At 39.7% G+C, this 21,084-nt stretch overlaps 1 protein-coding gene and 1 long non-coding RNA gene across 4 annotated transcripts in view; one reads left to right on the top strand and one right to left on the bottom strand.

Moving 5' to 3' along the window:
- Positions 1 to 21,084, bottom strand: part of CTNNAL1 (catenin alpha like 1) — a 60,087-nt gene that overhangs the window by 30,367 nt on the left and 8,636 nt on the right. For all 3 annotated transcript variants that reach the window (XM_038553041.1, XM_038553040.1, XM_038553042.1), the window contains exons 2-6: positions 13,362 to 13,551; positions 7,347 to 7,534; positions 5,564 to 5,683; positions 3,505 to 3,594; positions 2,323 to 2,493 (exon numbers count right to left, since the gene is read on the bottom strand). In XM_038553041.1, the coding sequence (XP_038408969.1) occupies positions 2,323 to 2,493; positions 3,505 to 3,594; positions 5,564 to 5,683; positions 7,347 to 7,534; positions 13,362 to 13,551 (759 nt within the window). The remainder of the gene's footprint in view (positions 1 to 2,322; positions 2,494 to 3,504; positions 3,595 to 5,563; positions 5,684 to 7,346; positions 7,535 to 13,361; positions 13,552 to 21,084) is intronic.
- On the top strand, positions 10,716 to 19,421 carry LOC111098126. The gene is made up of 3 exons (XR_005367133.1): positions 10,716 to 10,885; positions 15,925 to 16,174; positions 18,372 to 19,421. It is a non-coding gene; the product is annotated as an uncharacterized LOC111098126 (long non-coding RNA).

The raw sequence follows: 21,084 nt of genomic DNA on the forward strand, positions 1-21,084 counted from the left end.
AATACAGTCTCCAGTTAATCCTTACATCTGACGCATTTTCATAGGACCCATGAAAATACCAAGATGTGGGAAGATCAAGAGGCCATAATGGGGGTTTGCTTCCCCTTCTCCTCTCAGCCCAAGGGGCCACCAATAACCACCCCATCCTAGGTAGGTGGGATTTTTTCTTAAGCTAGGAAAGAACATGGATAAAGGTGAGGTATGGGATGGAAAATGAGCATCTTTTGGAATTTAAACAGAATTATGATATAAAAAATCAATCATGTTGACCACACACCATTTATGTTAAGGTTTTTGGGTTTTTTTTTTAGGATTTCATTTATTTATTCATGAGAGACACAGAGAGAGAGAGAGGCAGAGACACAGGCAGAGGGAGAAGCAGGCTCTATGCAGGGAGCCCGACGTGGGACTCGATCCCAGGTCTCCAGGATCAGGCCCTGGGCCGAAGGCAGCGCTAAACCGCTGAGCCACCGGGGCTGCCCTATGTTAAGGTTTTTGATTCTTCCTTTTGAAAGAACATACACATGCTTTTAAACAGCAACTGAGCTTTTTCAAAAGCTATTCATTTATATCACTTCATATGATTTGTCCACATATTCACAGCGCCGAACACAGTAAAGCGTCCAGTTTCCGTCTACAGATTATACTTTCCAGCAGTAAAATAGGTAAGATGCCAAAAAGATACCCACTGATGGTGAGACACAGTCTATTCATAACAGCCTCAGCCTCCAGAATGCCTGATGCCTGATGGTGATGGGTTAGCAGCCAGAGCAGCTGGCAGCAGCCACAGGCACAAGCCTGCCCCAGGGTAACCTGAACTCAGGTGCAGCGTCAAGAAGCAAAGGACTTGACCCCAGCCCTATTTGTTTCCCGAATTATCTTTTAACCTTTGAAAAGACATCTCCCCCTCAGCCTTTATAAAGAGAAGGGATTAGAAAACTAATCTCTAAGATCCCTTCAGCAATGAAAACTCTAAGACAACGACTGGTCTTCGGCACTTCTTCCCCCTCCAAAAGAGACTTAGGGCAGGACTGGGAATGGGAGCATACTAGCAAACCCAGAGGCATATACTGAAAGCTGATGGACTTTGGGATTAGCGAGTCCTGGTTCTAAAGAAGGGCTCTACCACTTAACAGTTTTCCTCCTCAAAAACACAATGATAATAGTACCCACCTAAAAGGGAAGTTAGTGATTAAATTAGATAATATTCATGAAGACAACAGCCCCTAAAAATAACTGTTCTTTCCATGACTTTCTTTCACCTCATGTTCCTACCTAAGTAGGAATTAAAAAGGTGGAAAGAATGTCCTCCTTGTTGTAGCCCTTAGCCTATCAGATAATTTCCAAGGGCCTTAGTCTTCCTAATTGTTAAAGGAGGAGTTGTACTAGATGATTTCCGAGGGCCCTCCTCAATCAGACCCTGCTCTTACCCAGGGAGCAACTTCATCATCTCTCTGACTTCCCAGAAGTTCTGCCCTAAAATAGTAGGGATTCTGAGTCAGACTGCCTCTGCTTGGTTTCTTTTTTTTTTTTTTTTTAAGATTTTAATTATTTATTCATGAGAGACAGAGAGAGAGAGAGAGGCAGAGACACAGGCAGAGAGAGAAGCAGGCTCCACACGGGAAGCCCAACGCGGGACTCGATCCCGGGTCTCCAGGATCACGCCCTGGGCTGAAGGCAGGCGCCAAGCCACTGAGCCACCCAGGCGTCCCTCTGTCTGATTTCAAATCCTAATTCTGGCACTTCCTACCTGGCAAATTCCTTGATCTCTGTTTCTCAGTCTCCTCAGCAGTATAGTAACAATAGTGTTTATAGGATTATACATATACATACATTTAAAGCATTCAGAACAGGGTTGCACAAAGTAAATGCTCATTTAGATTTCATTTTAGATTTTAATTAACACTAATACTACTACTATGGTTTCAAAGTATCAACCCTAGAACTCAGGAAAGAGTAGGGATTTCAGCAGAAATGATCTGCTGTCTGCTATCAGCCACGGATAGCACAGACTGGTCAAAAGACTGGGAAGGGAACACTTTTCTAAATAGAGGACAGGAGGCTCCCACTGAACCACAGAGCCACACACAGCCAGAGTAGCTACCATAACTCAACCAATGTTCTCCATACAAACTACATTAAACCAAATGTTACCGAATATTAAGTTTATATAGAGTGGCACTGTCTTAAAGAGAAATCTCTGCTTTTGTGAAGCATCTATTCTAAAATATTATACCAAAATACAGATACTACATATGAAGGTGTGCCTCCGATATGGAAAGAAAAAAAAAACAAAACAAAATCTATTCTCTCTATTCTTACCTTGAGTTCTTTAATTCCAGTAAAAATACTGACAGATGAAATGTCAGTCTCTCCACTTGGTTTGCAGTCAGTCACGATTTCAATCACCTTATCTAAAGCCACTTTCATTCGCTCAAATACTCCTTCTTTGTTTTTATGAGCTGATTCGCAGTTGGGATGCCTGAGACATGTCTTCAAAACAATTGAAAGTTTTCATTTTAAGACTTGGCCCATACTGTAATACACAAAATCTTACAGAGAACATGTCATGCTAATAAAAATGGTTCTTTACCAAAATCTCCTGGGTCCCTGGCTCACTCAGCTGCTTCTCCTCACTAAAAGTGGAAGCAGGATGAGTAAAAAGCGATAGCAAGGTTAAGTGAAAAAGGCAGAGTGCACAACTGTATCTTTATACTTCAATAAGTTTACCTAAAATTTTTTGGGGAAAAAACTATCTTCATCATGATTAAAACGATTTTAAAATGTTGCCTTCCATGTGCAAAAACTAAAAAAGGATGAGGACAAATGAACAAATGTTATATGCCTGTGGCTACAGCTTTGATTTTTTAAAAATGATGTAAATGAAAGCTGCTCAAGGGGCCTCAATGTGAACAGAGCCTTCCAAGTGAGCTCCAGGGAGCTGTTGTGGCCTCACCAACCCAGCCTAAAGTAAATATACTGAGCAGAAAAGGCAATTCTAAATAAGCTGTTCAGGAGCTGTTGACTAGTTTATTTTTGAATCGTATCGAGTGGCTGGCCAGCTGCTGTTTGAAATGACCAACACTCAAGTGACAATTTTGTTAAAAGTAGAATAGGGAATTAGAGGTATGAATCTACAGAATAAACAAATTAAAGGCTGGATTGATACTCCACTGTTACTTAACAGATTCTAACTTGCCTAGCTTTTTCGAGAGTACATGTGTTGGCTCCCCGACAAGACTGGCAAAGCCTGCAGGCAGTGACCGTGTGTGACAGGCCCGACTCACAGCACCTAATACACCATCTTCCGCTCGGCTGCTCGCACAGAGCTAACTCGCCATCTAACTGCCCTTTGGAACTGGGAAGGGAGGTAGCCTTCTTGCTAAAGGGTAAGTGAGATTTGATAGCTATAGCCTATGTTCCAATTTATCACTTTGATCTTTTAAAAAACATACAATACATAAAATAGATGCATTTAACCAGGTAAAACGAAAGTGTTCCTACCTTTGAGGCTGTAAGAAGCATCATTGTACACTTTTCAAGAACTGCCCTGGCTGCTGCCATTTTTGCCTTTTTCTTCTCATCTTTCAGATCCTAAAAAAGAAATAAAACCACTGAGCAGTCTAGGATCCTGTAAACAATCCAATTTCTTGAAAAATCATTTACACAAGACTCAACCAATTAGGTAATGTGTAAAAAGTGACAAAGTGAACAAAAAAAACCAGGATAAAGTTTTATAAAATGTCACCACATTGACCTAGATATATCAACACAAGGTATGGAAAGAAACGGATGCCCTTACCGAGGGCAGCAGAGCCAGGGACTGAGACGGAGCGGGGTACCGCCTTGAGGCTCACACTCTGGTGGCCTGCACGCTTGACATTCTCGTGCTCACATGGATACACCTCACTCCTGACCAGAAACAGCCATCCTATTCTTTACTCAGTTAAGAGTCACCTATTTATCAAGCATTTATGAGCTATTATTTCCTCTAAATTAGATACTTCGAAGTCAACTCTTTCAGAGACCAAGTCTGGTTAAACATAACAAATACAATGCCCTGAAATATTCTTAAGACGTTCCTCGGGTCTATCATTTTCTCCAACTAGATTACGAAGTCTGAAGCAGACACTTGCTTCGAATTTTTTTCTTTTAGTTTCTCTTCATAGAGCCCTTGATAGAATGTGTGCTGTCACAAAAAGTACCTAAATATTGTGATCAAATCTAGAACTCTTATAATAATTTGGTCATGGCCATCTAAATCAGAGGTTAGGAGCCATTTTCAACAAAAGGCCATATAATAAGTTTTTCAGGCTTTCTGGGTCAAATAGTCTCTAAAACAACTACTTAACTCTGCCATCACAGTGTGAAAGTCACCCTGAGACAATCCACAAACTAACGTGGCTGTGTCCCAATAAAATTTTACTTATTGACACTGAAATCTGAATTACATAAAATTTTCACCTGTCACATTGGTCAGTTTTTCCATTTGTGAGTTGTAGGCCATACATGATGCCATGTATTATATGGTGATAACAAATGATTGAAAAAGATGGCATTTCAATCTGTTAGAGGGCTGGTTCATGGGACAAAAAGAGGCCTCCATAAATCCCAGATGGTCCAAGAGGCATTAAGTGAAGCATACGAACCAGCCTACCACTTTTCAAGCCAATATCCATCTTCTAACTCCAGCTACAACCAGGAAAGTTCATGTCCATCATGATAGCCTATGGGACTATATTGGAACATCTCAAGAGCTTCCTCATTATATTATATATCTACCCTGCTGACAAGATGCACTCATGCATGAATAACCCAAGAAAGAAAAGTCAATTCTAGATATAATATGGTCTTCTACCTCCCTAAATTTAGGAGCTTATAGTCTAAATTGAGGAACAGACCTATAAAAAACTAATATCATGGTGTAGGTTGAAAACTACAGCCTCTAAAATAAGACATAATGAAGTTCAATCTGCTAGCTGAGTGACCTTGGGAAAGTTTATTATCCTCTCAGGTTCCATCTCCTCAGGTGTGAATAATAGCAATACCTACCTAATAGGGATGTTTTCAAAATTAATAAGATCATATATATTAAGTACCTAGCACATAGCTAATACAGGTAAATAATGGCTTGACTTCTCACTACTGATGCTAATGGAGAAAACTGACAGAAATCAGTAACAGCAGAATAACATATAACATGTTACAAAATACAACCAGAATATAGATGATGACTCAATTTATTTGCCTGAGCCCTGGTAGAAGAGTCCAATGTACTTTCATAAAAGAGGAAGTATTAGATATGAGCCATGGTGGCAAGTATGACCTTTCCTAGTGTGTGTGTGGTTGAAACATATTTAATTGTTACATGTATGCAAAAAAAGACATGTAGATTTACTTACATTATCCTAGCTCCTTTATGAAAGGCTTTCTACACCAAGGTTATAAATTTATAAATGTAATAAGCAAAGAAACCAACCCAAATGATCATAAAGATCACATATCCATCGAAATTAAAAAGTATACATGTATTTGAAAATTCTTAAATGTGGCAAACACATACGTTTTGTCTATCACCAGTTAGATGTGCAAACTCCACCATTTCATTTCCAAATTGACTGAATATTTGGACAAACTCTTGAAAGCTATTCACTTTCTCTAGTCTTTCCATAGTTGCAAGAACCTGCAAAACAGAGAATATTTGATTGTCAGGTACAGATATGAAGGAGACTGAGATGTCAAGACTGAATAGAGAGGACAAAGGAGAAACACTAAATTCTTGGGGAGAGCTGAGAAGGAGTCGTCAGAGGGGAAGACAGGGAAACAGGAGCCCAGAGAAGGAGAAGCACATCCACAGGTTAGAATCATCGAGGGAATGATTTGTTTTTACGATGGGAAGACCTGAGCTTACTTGAAAATTAAAAGGAAAAAGAATACAAGAAACACCTCAATATATAGGAAATGAGGTCGTTTATGTAGGAAAGTCTGGGAAAGGTGGAAGTGTGCAGGACCGAGGTAATCAAATCTTCAGAGAACTAGGGTGACAGGGAGGATAAATAAATGCAACACACAGGAGCCTTGGTTCAGTGAACCAGAACTGAGGGAACCCCACTCTTTCCAAGAAAGTGGAAGGAAGGTCACCGCACAGTGAGGAATGGAAAGGAAGGTGTGGCACTTTGAGAGCAGTTACACAGCTTGGATCACTCAGGAATTGCCTGTGTTGAAAAAATTAATTGCCAAGAGACTTTGGGCAGGCAGGAGCCAAAAAAATGAGAAAACTATAGTAGAGCCAATAGACAATGTTAGGTGTTTTCTTGATATTAGAATTAAGGCAAATAGATGTGAAACATATTTTCAAATACTTTTCTCAAAAATAATAGCACTGGATTAGCTTTCGTCAGACCAAGATAGGTAAAGAAAACACAGATATCCTGTGTTTACTTTTTAAAACGAGGATATGATGAATGTTTGGCATGTTAATCTGCCCTGGCAGCTCAGGAAGTCCAAGCGACCAGCACAGATAAGGCAGGTTGCTACCACTGACCACAAACTCTGTCTGTCAGAGAGAGAGGGGCTTTTTCCTATCACCCTACCACTGCCCAATCTACCTCTCCAATTTCTTTTTTGCTTGAAACTCACACTCTTTAATTCACTCAACACTCATCTGGTAGTTTTGTCCTCAGGCTCGACTGAGATAATCCCTTCCCTGGCAGATTGCCCTCCTCCTTTCCTAGGGAATTATCCAGAGAAAGAAATGACTGTATGTGCCCTGGCTTCCCTGGATGATGGAGGAGCACAAACATTATCTGAAAGACTGGAAGAGTTCTAGACTGGGAGAGTTTAAATTATTCTGTAAGCTATATGATTATTCATAATCTCTAGGGATGCTGCACACAGAAATTTTGTCGTATAGATAATTGTGGTTTCAGATGACTGAATTTTTTCTTAAGTTTATATATTATTATCCTCTGACTCTGAAAAAAAAAAAGGTAAGGTACTGAGGTATTTGGTATTTTTATCAGCTAGGTTTCTATTACATATGTTGACATGGCTCTTGGCTTTTTTTTCTCAAATTTGTACACATGAAAAGCTTTCACATATAAGCCTCAACAAGTATATAACGGTTTTCTGAGAAGAAATATTATTTACATCTAAAAATTTAGACCAGTACACACGCTGTTCAGGAATTATAGGTATAGAAGAAATAGCACTTTTAAACTATAGACAACTGGAGGTATAAACAAGTAAAATTGAGAAGCATTGTCAAATTATCTGTTATTAACCTAAAAAACACTTTTAAACAATCCTAAAAGACACAAATATAGAAACACGAGAAAGACAAGTACCTTATTTCTTGATGTTATTATCTGCTTAATGACTACTTGGTCAGCCAGCAACAACACTTTCGTCACTGAAGAAAGAAGTAATCTTGCAGCCTTTATAACTCCTGTTTTATCTGTAAAAATTGTGATCTGGCCATCAGATTCTGTATGATTCAAGCTGCTTATATCTGTAAGTGCTGCAATCGTTTCTCCTAAGAAGAAAGGCAAGGGTGAAAAGTTACATTGGGAATAAGATGCACTTAAATTAAAATCCAGACTTTACTCTTGAAGGTAATGTGCTCAAGTGGGTAGACACTTGGCTTTGGAGTCTCATTTCAGGAAGAAGAAACAGTTTCTCCTTGATGAGCACAAGGATTATCATATGAGGCTCTCTAATGACAAAATAATGGCACATTCTTAAGAACTTTGAAAAACGTGTTGCCTTCAACAAGTTTGAAAAATATTTTAACTTTTCTTCCAGTGGTATGGCAAACTACATGACCTAAAAACACCTTCTTAAAAAAAAAAAATAAAAATAAAAATAAAAAAAATAAAAACACCTTCTTCTCTGTAAGACTAAGTAAGAGAAATCCCAAGAGCCAATAGCCAAAGAAGAACCTAAAGCAGAGCATTAAGCAATTGCCAAGGCATTGGCCAGGGGTGAGGGGATAGAGGGGCACTGGGGTAGGGGTGGAGGGTCACTGCCCATCTCCACAGCTGAAGAGCCTAGAGTTTTTATGAGCACCCATGGAAAGAAGACAAAGCTTTGGGCCCTTTGGGAGGCATCTTCAGTATAAAGGGGGCCTAGAAAAATCATCCATAGGCAAAGGGAAATAATATGCAAGTTTATCTATTGGGCAGCCTGGGCTCTGAGTGGGAAAACAATAAAAGTATCTCTCCTGAGAACTCAAGACAGAGGCTGACCCTGAGGCTTGCTGTTTGAATTTATACTTCTTATGATGCCCAGCATAAACCATTCTACCAGGTGAACTCCCAACTCTATAGAAAAAGTCTCTTCACAATCAAAATGTTTTGATTTCTATAAGAGCAATTACCCATCAATAAAATAATACAAATATCTGAACTCTAAAAATTAAGCCAGACTATAATTTCTTCCAAACTTAACTGTTTAACTTAACAAGACTGATTGATTGATTAATTTTTTTTAAGATTTTTATTTATTTACTCATGAGAAACGCAGAGAGAGAGAGGCAGAGACACAGACAGAGGAAGAAGCAGGCTGCATGCAGGGAGCCCAACGTGGGACTCGATCCCGGGACTCCGGGATCACACCCTGGGCTGAAAGCAGGCACTGAACTGCTGAGCCACCCGGGCTTCCCTAACTTAACAAGATTAAAAAAAAATAATAATAAGCTTCTCATCATCTTGCAATGTTCAAGGTAAGTTTTCACATACTAAATAAACCTCAGTGCATACTGGATTGATTTTCTCACAAAAGCTCCCTTGTCAATATTATTACATACCAAATAAACTATCAGCCCATAGGCTAAGGATCTCGAGTAAAAATACCTGAATTTTAATGGACAGGTCACAGGGCAGGACATAATGGAATCAAGATTTAGGATCAGTCTAGAGAAAGGAGAGACTCAAAGTCAGGGTACTAATCAGGCAGCATTTCAATTGTGGTATGAAGCAGTAAGGATCCTGCAAGGATGGTAGCTACAGGAATGTAAAAAAGACGATTTGGAAGATACCAAGGAAAGAAAATATAAAATTGACACCTGAGCAGTGATAAGAAGAGGAGAAATGGAAAAAAAAAAAAATGGCTTCAAGGTTGTGAACCTAAATCACTTTTAAAAAAATCACAGGCACAGAAAGGAAGATGATAAATTCACTTTCAGACAACAGGAATTTGAAAGAACACAGGAAAACCCAAAAGACAAGCCTGTAGGTATGGACTGGTTACATGTCCTGACAATAGCTGAAACTCTACTAATAGAGGAAGTCTGTGGTAGCTAGCCTCCAAGACGGCTCCCAGGGATCCTCACCTCCTGGAATTTACTACATCCTTGTGTTGTCTCCTCCCACATCAGACCAGGGCTCGTATGGCAGAAATGATGGTATGGAACCTCCAAGATAGGGTTTTAAAGATATTAAGGTAACTATCTTGGTTGCTTGCTCGCTCGCTCGCTCTCTAAGGGAAGCCAGCTACCATGCTGTAAGCAGCCATTCCCACCAAGAGGTATAGGTGAAGAGAAACTCAGGCCTCTGCCCAAAAGCCAAAATAGAAGTGAAGCCTGACAATAACCAACAGGGAACTAGAAAGCAGATCCTGGAGTCCAGTCAAACCTTCAGATAACTACAGGTCCAGAAGATACCTGGAGGGCAACCTTATGAGAGACAATGACCTAGACCCCACTGGCTAAGTCACTCCCTGATGTAAATTGTTTGTGGCTTTAAGTTGCTAGGTTTGGGTTAATTTGTTACACAGCAATAGGTCACAGTTTATATAGCAAAATATACGAAGACATGTGAGAATTAAACCTTAATGAACATAGAAAGGGGCAGGAGGGAAAGTATCCATTTGCAATAGCTTAGAGGATAAAAATGTTTCCAATCTGCCTCTGAAAAATGGTACTTTTTCCTACAGCTCTCAGTCCTCAAAATTATTACATATGAGCCTGCACATATGGCATTATGTAACTTTTCCTTTTTCTGACTAACCCAGGCATTAAACTCCTAACTACGTGGGATGGTAACATTTGGTGAGCTCCACTATCATGGTCAAATTCTTCCTTAACATTATAAAATTGTTCAAAGTGTAGACTGTTCAGAAATTAGCTCCCTGAAAAAGTCACAAAGCTGTCCTTTTAGCTTCGTGGTTGCCATTTTTAGCTTGTATATGTAATTAGTGTTGTGTCTTAATATGAAAATATGTCTTAATATGAAAACCTAAAGTCAGTCAATTACAAACATTTATCAAGCTCCAATAAAAAATATGGGGCTAAGCAAATAAGTGAAAATGTTGGAGGGGGGCGCAAACTGGGTGGAGTCAAAAGTTAGAAACTTCTACTTACCAGAAAAGTCCTGGGGATGTGATATATAACTTGATAAGGTAAGTCAATACTATATTGCATATTTTTTAAAATACTGCATATTTTTGGGGTGTCTAGATATCACACTGCTATCAAGTAAAGAGTTAAGACTGAAATCCAGGCAGTCTGACTCCAAAGTCCTACTTTACATTATTTCCCTCAATAAATATTAAATTGTCCAAATGAGAAGTTGATTACTATGGGCTGAGTGGGCTAGAAATATTTCAGGAGTGATTCAAGTTAAGTCTTAAATTTGTACATGTTAAGAGAAAATAGGGCTTCCATACTGCACAACTCCAGGAGGTGCCATTCTCATTCTTTTAACCAGAATGACAGAAGAGGTAGTTCTCAAGAAGGGAAAGGGCACTTCAAAAAGAGAAAACAGGTGGAGCCCATGACAACAGAGGGCTTCCAAAGTGCCACAGTCTTCAGGAGTGTGGGTCCGTGGATCATGCCCTCTTTTGTCACCCTATGCTGAGCACAGTGACCTCTTACAAAGTCCATAAGGTGAGTAGGACTCAGCTTGCCCTTTCATTCAAAAACCCCTACTCTTGGCTTTAATTAAGGGCTGTTATAAAAAAAAACAAAAACAAAAAAACACAGTAATATGTAGAACATCTCTACATTTTCTGCTGAATTGTCCACTGCATTATGTAATGTCTCTTGTGTAAGTGCCCACACAAAAATTTAGTGCCAGGAAAGAAACTGCTCTCCACTTGACAAGCTGGTTTGTTTCTTTTCAACAAACAATGAGAATTATATAACCCTTTCTTTCCCACATTTTTGTCTTGCCTTCCAGGAAGTACAAAGATAACTTTCATGCTTAATTAGAGTAACAATGTGGGCCAAAGTTTCCAGTGTATTTATTTTCATCTCTCATTGTTGGATTTATTAAACATGTATCTTTTATTGTAAGTTATTTCAAATCCTCTTTCAAATGAAGGCAAAATATAAATTATGAATAGAATAAGGCATCCTTCCTTCCCCACTTAAAATCTATTCACTATCACAGTGAGAGGCAACAAACTCAAGAGTCAACTCAGAATCCTGCTTTTAACCAATAATGAAGTCTTATCTATTTAACACCTTAATGAATATTTCATGTACTCTCCCTGTTTTTTATTATCCCTTAGGCATTGCCTTGGCTTAGCCTGATTCATTGTAAAAATTTCCATATTAATTTCCCCAACTTTATCCTCAACTCTAATTAACCCTCATTTGTTCATTTCTTCCATCCTACCAGAAATATTTCTAACACAAAACTATGTTTCTTCTCTGGTTGAAAATTCCTCAATCTGTCATCTATAGAGTAATACCTGAAGTCACTCATGTAACATACAGGACCATGCGTGATCTCGTTGGCCTCTCCATATGAACTTGGCCTTATCTCACTTAGGATGACTCTCCAAATACACCTGCTCCTCCGTTAGGGTTGCCCATCTCAGTAAACAGCACCACCGTTTCCCTAGCTGTTCATACTTCAAACCTCAAAGTTATCCATGGCTTCTTTCTACCACATCCTACCTCCAAACTATCAGCAAATTCTATTAGCACTACCTTGATAATATAACCAAATGCAACCAATTTTCACCCCCTTAAATGCCATGACCTGATCTAACTTGCCATCACTCATCACCTGAACTCCTGCAACAACCTAGTTGGTCTCTGATTTCACCCTCATGCCTCCTAATATCTATTCTCCATATAGGAACCACCAGTGGCCTTTTAAAAATATGATATTATGTCACCACCCTGCACCAAACCCCCATTAGGCCCCCTATCATACTTAGAACACACTCCAAACCTCCTATCTTTGCCCTTCTAGAAAGCCATACCTGTTCTCATTCTTCTCCTTGCCAGAAGTGCCATTCTTCCAAATACTCATTCATGTAGCCCTCATTGGGACTGCTCCAATGTTACATCCTTAGAGGAGCTTCCTAACCCCCTACCTCAATAGTTTTTAACTAGGGGCCATTTTGACCCCGTGAATATATTTGGCAATGTCTGGAAACATTTTTGGTGTCACAGTGGGGGAAGAGGGGAACCTAATGGTGTCTAATAGGTAGAAGTTAGGGATCCTGTTAAACGCTTTATAATGCACAGGACAGCTCCCGTCCCCCCCAGCAAAGAGTTATCAACAAGTAATTATCCAGCCCAAAATGTCAACAGCATCAAAGTAGAGAAACCTTGTTCTCAATATACCTCCATTGATCTACTAACACTTACTCTGCTTTGTTTTTTCATGAATAATTATCATATATCTGTTCATTTGTTTATGGTCTCCCTCACTAGAACGCAAGCTCTATGAGGGCAGACATTTGACTGATGTGTACAGTTATATCCCTATGGCCTAGAAGAAAGCCTGGCATAAAGCCAGCACTCAGTAAACCTTGATTGAAAGAATAAATGGATAAATTACACTTCAACAAAGCTGAACTATTCGTATCCATCAAAACACCCCAGGTTCTCTCAGGCTTTGGTGCCACCAGCTATAGAGAATTGTGGGACATCACAAAATTTGAAGTTGCTATAATTTGTCTGCTATGAGCAAAGGAACATGCTAATTTTTTAAAGATTTTATTTTTATGTAATTTCTCTACCTAATGTGAGGCTCAAACTTAAACCCTGAACATGCTAATTTTTATTTCTATTTTCTACTTGGTAGCAGTTACGCTAATATGCTCCTCGAGGGCAGAGTCCATGCCTCACATTTGTCTATACCTCTGTCATTTCTATGGTTAATGGCAAAAATGGAAGACACTACCCTACCCAATGAAAGAATTCAATATGTCAGATTTAGGATCTGAGCCAAGAGAAGTTCAATATTCCTGGAAGCTAATCCAGCCCTTTAATGCCCTAGGAATCTGTAATCATAAGGGCTAAAGCACAGTACAAATCTTTATTCAAAATAAGATGGTAATTTGTCATCATATCCAAAGCAATAAAACTGACATAAATAGGCTTTAATATCAATATCACATACCTGCTTGTTTAGCTTCAATACAGGCAACATTTATTTCTTCTTTCAAATCCCAGTTTTCATTGGCTATAGCTTCCCCTACTTTAACAAATCTTCCAACTGCCAAGTTGACGGCTTGCCCTACACGCTGAATTGCTTGCAGAGTTTTATCAGACTTTTTGGTATTATCTTTATGATTAATAAGCGTGGTGATCTAAAAATAAAAGATGAAAGCAACTTGATTAAATTTTATCTCAGAATCTTTTAAAGCTATATCACAAAAGCCAAGAAAATTAAGCCAACCATACTGGATTAGACCCAGCATATAGCAAGTCTCTGGCCTAACAGACTAAATTGACAGCTTTACTGCTTCAACCCAGAGACAACCAGTAAAGCATCCATCCTGCATCCCTCCTCAGGACAATGTTTCCATTAATAATAATTCCAAGTTTACCTGATGACAGTTATCTGGTACATATAGTTCCAGAAGCCCTCCAGATATTTTTTTTTAAAGATTTTATTTATTTATTCATGAGAGAGAGAGAGAGAGAGAGAGAGGCAGAGACACAGGCAGAGGGAGAAGCAAGCTCCATGGAGGGAGCCCGATGCGGAACTCGATCCCCAGTCTCCAGGATCACACCCTGGGCTGCAGGCGGCACTAAACCGCTGAGCCACCTGGGCTGCCCCCTCCGGATATTTCAACAAATTTAAAGACAGGAGAAAAGAGGGAAAGGAGAGATCATTACATTCCAAAAAAAAAAAACCCACAGAAAAATCAAAGCACTTCTTAGTTATTACTGCATAATAGAGATCTGGTTTCCTCTAATATGGCTTGAGCTGCTATGAGAGCAGAGACAACACCTTGTTCCCCTTGTATTCCACTCCACTGCCTAGCACAGTGTATAGGCTGTACAAAATGATATGCGTGCCGTACGTGCTTACTGAATTAGCCAGACATTTTAGAATGTCCACTGTAATCTCTGTTTTATACTTCTCTACATGTTGTTGTAGATCCAAAGTAAATTAAATACCAAGAGTTTTAATACTTGATTCGAGGCACTGAAATAAAATATAAAAGGTGACAAGTTAAGCTTGTTGAAACAAATATAAATCTTTAAAATGTCTTAGAGATCTAGTACATGAACCATAATGACACATAAAAATATTTAAAGAATGTTACATGAAAAACATAGATCCTAAATAGTACATGTCCACTGAATATAACTGTGAAATGATTTATATAAGTGCATTAACAAACACTAGAATAGAGAATTATGAAAAGAGGAAGGGAATGGTTCTTTGAGCAACTACCATGTGTCAAGCATTTTATATGTTACCGTATTAATAATTTAGAATCAGAAGGCCTAGGTTTGAACCTTGGCTCTGCCATTACTAGCTAAATGACCTAGGGAAATTCACTTAATCTCTCCAAATTTCCTCACCTATAATATTATTTTTAAATTTTTGAATATTTCTTAGATGCTAGGTCCTGAAGGTATATCAGTGAACAAGACTAACACAATCCTCTCCCTATTCAGTTTACAGTCTATCAGGATAAAATGATTCAATCATATAAAATATATTTGTTACACACCTATTATATGCCAAATAAAATTTCAGGCAATGATGAAAAAACAATGTACAACAAAAAAAGACCCAAACTCTCATTCAGGTTGGAGGGAGGAAAGGCACGATAATTAAAGAAGTAAACAGAAAAAATTAATGTAAATGCTATGTAAAATATCGAATAGAATAATGTGATAGAAAGTATTTGTGTAGCTACCTCCGATTAGTTGATCTTCCTTCTATGAGAAATGCTATTTAAGCTAAGATGTAAATGATATAAGGTAGCCAAGCTGGCAAATATCAGGAGACAAAACATTCTAGGGAGAAGGTATAATTGGAGAAAGAGAGAGAGAGAGAAAGGGAGAGATGAGGAGAAGGATAGGGAGAGAAAGAGGGACGGGGGAGAGAAAGAACGGGAGCCTGTCCTGTACAAGGAATGAGGTAAGGCCAGAAGCAGTAAAAGAGCAGGGGCAAGGAAACAAATATAAAAGCAATATCCGGCAGGTGGCCAGGATCAGCCATGAAAGGCTGTGAATTGGAGTGAAAAGTTGGTATTTTATTCTAAGTGTGACAGGAAGCCACTGAAAGGTATCTAAGCAGGAAATTGTTGTAATCTCTGTAGTGATTTTTTTAAAGATATTTGTTTGTTTGTTTGTTTGTTTGTTTATGAGAAAAACTGAGAGAGAGCCAGGGGAGGAGCAGAGGGAGAGGCCAGGCAGACAAAACACAGAGTCCATCGCGGGGCTCGATCTCACAACCCTGACATCATGACCTGAGCCAAAATCCAGAGTCCAACGCTTAACTGACTGAGCAACCTAGGTACCCCCTATAGTATTTTTAAATGCGTCCACAAGTTCCTTGAGACTTCCTTAAAGAGGTAGAACCTTATCTTTCTCCCCTTAAGTATGAACTGAACTTAGTGACCCACTTCTAATGAACAAAGCGGAAGCAATGGCATACTTCTGAGAACAGGTCATAGAAAACACTGTAACTTCCATCTTCCCTTCCTCCTCAATCTCAGATCATCACTGTGGGAGAAAACCAGCTATCATATATTGGAGGGCACTCCAGCAACTCTATGAAGAGACTTGCAGGAGAAGAAACTGAGGCCTCTGGCCAAAAGATAGTGAAGACCTGAAGCCTCCTGCCAACAGCAAGAGGAGTGAACATGGAAACAAATTCTCCAGCCTCAGTCAAGCCTTCTGATTACTGTGGGCCGAGCCAACATCTTGATTTCAATCTCACAAAAGACCTTAATTCAGAGCTAGCAGGTAAGCCACGCCAGAATTCCTGACCCACGGAAACTATGGAATGATAGATGTTTATTGTTTTAAAGCATTAAATTTGGGGTAATTTTTAATGTATCAACAGAGAACTAAAGCATGTTTTGGTACCTGGAACTGGAACAATGCTGTAATAAAACCTAAAATATAGGAATGGCTTTGACATCAGGCCCTGGATGCTTAATGACTTTGAGGAGTTAGTAAATGCTAGAGAGTGCTGAATAAATTTCGTAGAAGCATGGTGACCACTGAGGAAGCTATGTGTGAAGGCTGAAAGGAAAGTGAGAAAAATCTTGTTGGAGAGATGCCTGGGTGGCTCAGCGGTTAAGCACCTGCCTTCAGCTCAGGATGTGATCCTGGAATCCCGGGATGGAGTCCCGCATCAGGCTCCCTGTGTGGTGCCTGCCTCTCTCTCTGTCTCTCATGCATAATGCCCACTTGGTTTTTTATTTAAAATGTAAAATAGAAGAGGAGAGAGAAAAGCGAAAGGAAGCACTGTTAAATAAAAAAGAAGTCAAGCCTTGCTGGATTTGAAAATTCCTTGTTTCTCCAGAAGGCAAATGATGCTAAAAGAATGGCTTCCAAGCAAAAACAAAATCTAGGGGACTTTCAGGAAAGCAAGGTCTAAAGATGAAGCTAAGGGACGCCTGGGTGGCTCAGTGGTTGAGCATCTATCTGCCTTTGGTTCAGGGTGTGATCCCTGGGTCCTGGGATCAAGTCCCCCATTGGGTTCCACACAGAGAGCCTGCTTCTCCCCCTGGCTACGTCTCTGCCTCTCTCTGTGACTCTCTCATGAATAAATAAATATTGAAAGAAAGAGAAAGAAAGAAAGAAAGAAAGAAAGAAAGAAAGAAGAAAGAAAGAAGAATAGAAAGAAAGAAATAAGAAAGAAAGAAGAAAGAAAGAAAGAGAAGAAAAGAAACGAGGAAGAAGGACTTAAGGAGGAAGGAAGTAGAATGCCGATCAATGCGGAGTTACATCACGAATCTCTCCCCCGACTACCTCCTCTCTTCCCTAGCCCCCGCCCCCCACCCCCCTCCCTCATCCTCTCGCTCTTACTCACCTCTCTCTCCGCCGCCCTCCGCCCCCCTCCCTCCTCCTCCCGCCCTCCCTCCCTCCCCTCCTCCCTCCTCCCTCCCTCCCTCCCTCCCCCCTCCCTCCCTCCCCCAGAAGAAAGAAGCAAGAAGAAGAAAGAAAGATAGATGAAGTTTAAAGTGTGGCTATAAAAGTATTATGTTAATGACTTTTAAGATGCTGAGGAATGTTCCCTCTATCCCTACACTCTGAAGAGTTTTGATCAGGAATGGATGCTGTATTTTGTCAAATGCTTTCTCTGCATCTATTGAGAGGATCATATGGTTCTTATTTTTTCTCTTGCTGATATGATGAATCACATTGTTCTACGAGTGTTAAACCAGCCTTGTTTTTTTTGTTTGTTTGTTTTTTTTAATTTATGATAGTCACAGAGAAAGAGAGAGAGGCAGAGACAGAAGCAGGCTCCATGCACCGGGAGCCCGATGTGGGATTTGATCCCGAGTCTCCAGGATCGCGCCCTGGGCCAAAGGCAGGCGCCAAACCGCTGCGCCACCCAGGGATCCCTGAACCAGCCTTGTATCCCAGGGATAAATCCTACTTGGTCATGGTGAATAATCTTCTTAATGTATTGTTGGATCCTATTGGCCAGTATCTTGTTGAGAATTTTTGCATCCATGTTCATCAGAGATATTGGTCTATAATTCTCCTTTTTGGTGGGGTCTTTGTCTGGTTTTGGAATTAAGGTAATGCTGGCCTCATAGAACAAGTTTGGAAGTACTCCATCTCTTTCTATCTTTCCGAACAGCTTTAGTAAAATAGGTATGATTTCTTCTTTAAACATTTGATAGAATTCCCCAGGGAAGCCATCTGGCCCTGGACTTTTGTGTCTTGGGAGGTTTTTGATGACTGCTTCAATTTCCTCCCTGGTTATTGGCCTGTTCAGGCTTTCTATGTCTTCCTGTTCCAGTTTTGGTAGTTTGTGGTTTTCCAGAAATGCGTCCATTTCTTCTAGATTGCCCAATTTATTGGCGTATAGCTGCTCATAATATGTTTTTAAAATCATTTGTATTTCCTTGGTGTTGGTAGTGATCTCTCCTTTCTCATTCATGATTTTATTAATTTGAGTCTTCTCTCTCTTCTTTTTAATAAGATCTTAGGAAGACTCAAGCTGGTGTTCCAGAGATCCATTCACTTAAACAACAGGCCTCCTGAGAAGTTTCAAAGGTATTGTCCTCAGGAGCCCCAGCAGAAGCTCAAGTTAGAGCAGGGCTTATCATAAAGAGACTCGTGGGGAAGGTCTGTCTAATTGCGTGAGCCCAATAAGGTTCACAGGAGACCTACACAACTTTAAAGATAATTGCGTCTAGAGAAATGCTACCAGCTTGGACTGAAGGAGATAGATCAAAATGAAGAGAGGCTTTTGTATCTTCAAGCTTCCATAGGCAGGGAGCAGGCTGAGAAACTATGCAGCTGCCAACATGGGCTGCCTCTCATGAGTGAGGATGGCTCAGAGGGCAGTGCTAGAAGCCATGAAGAATAATCATTCCCAGGCCTCAGGTCTTAAAGTACTGCTAAACTGTGTCTGGGTGGGTTTGAGATGTTTCCCATTTTCAAACAGAAGTATATGGCAGTTATCCTATGCCTATTTTCCTGTTTGTTTCATTTTGTTTTATTTTCGGGGGGGTTGCTTATTGTTGTTTTAACAAAAATGTCCATGATGGCTATCCTCCACCTGTCCTACCATTATAAGTTGTGTGTATGGGAACAGATAATCTGTCGCTCTAATTCACACATCTTCAGATCAAATGGAACTATACTCAAGGAGCTACACTTAAGGAGACACATACAAGAAGCCCCATGTGAATCAGAATTAAATGCTTAAATCTTGGATTTCCAGCTGATGCCATAGAGGGATGAGACTTTCAGGAGGACTGGGGTGCATTTCCTTGATGATTAGTGATGTTAAGCATATTTTCATAAAACTATTGACTATGTGTGTCTTCTTTTTAAAAATGACTTGTTTGGGGTGCCTGGGTGGCTCAGGTGGTTAAGCATCTGACTCCTGGTTTTCGCTCAGGTGGTGATATCAAGGTCAAGAGATTGAGCCCTGTATTAGGCAGGGTGGAGTCTGCTTCAGACTCTTTCTTTCTATCCCTCTTTCCCTCCCACCTCTCTCAAATAAATAAATCTTTTAAAAAATGTTCAGTTCAAAAAAAAAAATGTTCAGTTCCTCTACCCATTTTTAAATCAGATGTTAGTTTGTTTTTTGTTTTGCTATGGAGTGGTATGAGCTCCCTATATATATTTTAAATGCTAATTTCTTATCAGACAGTTTGCAAATATTTTATTCCATTCTGTAGGCTGTCTTTTCACTTTGTTGGTTGTTTCTCTTGCTGTGCAGAAGCTTTTTAGTTTGACATAGTCCCACTTGCTTATATTTGTTTTTGTTACTTATATTCTTGGTGTCATATCCAAAAAAAACACTGCCAAGATGAATGCCAAGGAGATTTTTCCATTTTCTTCTGGGAGTTTTACAGTTTCAAGGTCTTACATTTAAGTCATTGATCCATTTCCAGTTAATTTTGTGACTGCTGTAAGATAGGAGCCCAGTTTCATTCTTTTGCATGCAATGATCCAATTTTCCTAGCACCCCTTATTGAAGAAACTCTCCTTTCCCCAGTGGTTATTCTTGGCTCCCCTGTCAAATATTAGTTTACCGTATATGCATGGGTTTATTTCTGGACTCTTGATTCTGTTCCATTGGACTATGTGTCTGTTTTTATGTCAGTACCATACTATTTAATTACTACAGCTTTGTAGTATAATTTGAAATTAGGAAGTATGTTGCCTCTAGCTTTGTTCTCCTTTCCCAAGATTGTTTTAGCTAGCTGGGGTCTTTTGTGCTTCCATACAAACTTTAGGATTGTTTTTCGATTTCTGCAGGGGAAAAAATGCCTTTGGAATTATGATAGGGATGGCACTGAATCTACAGATGGCGTTACAGACATTTTAATAATATTAATTCTTCAGATCCATGAACATCGGCTATCTTTCCATTTCTTTGCATCTTCTTCTTTCATCAAAGTCTTACAGTTTTCAGTGTACAGATTTTTTACCTCCTTAATTAAATATATATTTAAGTATTTTACTGTTTTTGGTGCTATTATAAATGGGACTGTTTAATTTCTTTTATAAATATTTTGTTGCGGGCACCTGGGTGGCTCAGTTAGTTAAGCATCTGCCTTCAGTTCAGGTCATGATCTCAGGGTCCTGGGGTTGAGCCCCACATTGGGTTCTCTGCTCACTGGGGAGTCTGTTTCTCCCTCTCCCTCTGGGCTCACCTGTGCTCTCTTTCTCTCTCATTCACTCTCTCTCAAATAAAATCTTTTAAAAAATATTTTGTTGGGCAGCCCCTATGGTGGAGCGGTTTAGCGCTGCCTGCAGCCTAGGGTGTGATCCTGGAGGCCCGGGATCGAATCCCACGTCGGGTTCCCTGCATGAAGCCTGCTTCTCCCTCTGCCTGTGTCTCTGCCTCTCTCTCTTTCTGTGTGTCTCTATGAATAAATAAATAAAAATCTTTAAAAAAAATTTTGTTGCTAGTGTATAGAAACACAATTGATTTCTGCATGTTGATTTTCTATCTGGCAACTTTACTGAATTCATTCATTCTGTGTGCGTGTGGGTGTGGGTGTGGGTGTGCGTGTGCGTGTGTGTGGAGTCTTTAGGAATCTTTGATCCTTCCCCAGACCAGATAGACCTTAAGGAACTCTTAGTACCACCTGGAGAACAGAGGACTTAATCACCATTGACTAATCCAAACAATTAACTTGGAAGAAACTCTAGAGTAAAAGGAGTTTAAGTTG

This window comes from Canis lupus, chromosome 11 (genome assembly GCF_011100685.1).
Source record: "Canis lupus familiaris isolate Mischka breed German Shepherd chromosome 11, alternate assembly UU_Cfam_GSD_1.0, whole genome shotgun sequence".
NCBI classification, from domain to species: Eukaryota; Metazoa; Chordata; class Mammalia; order Carnivora; family Canidae; genus Canis; species Canis lupus.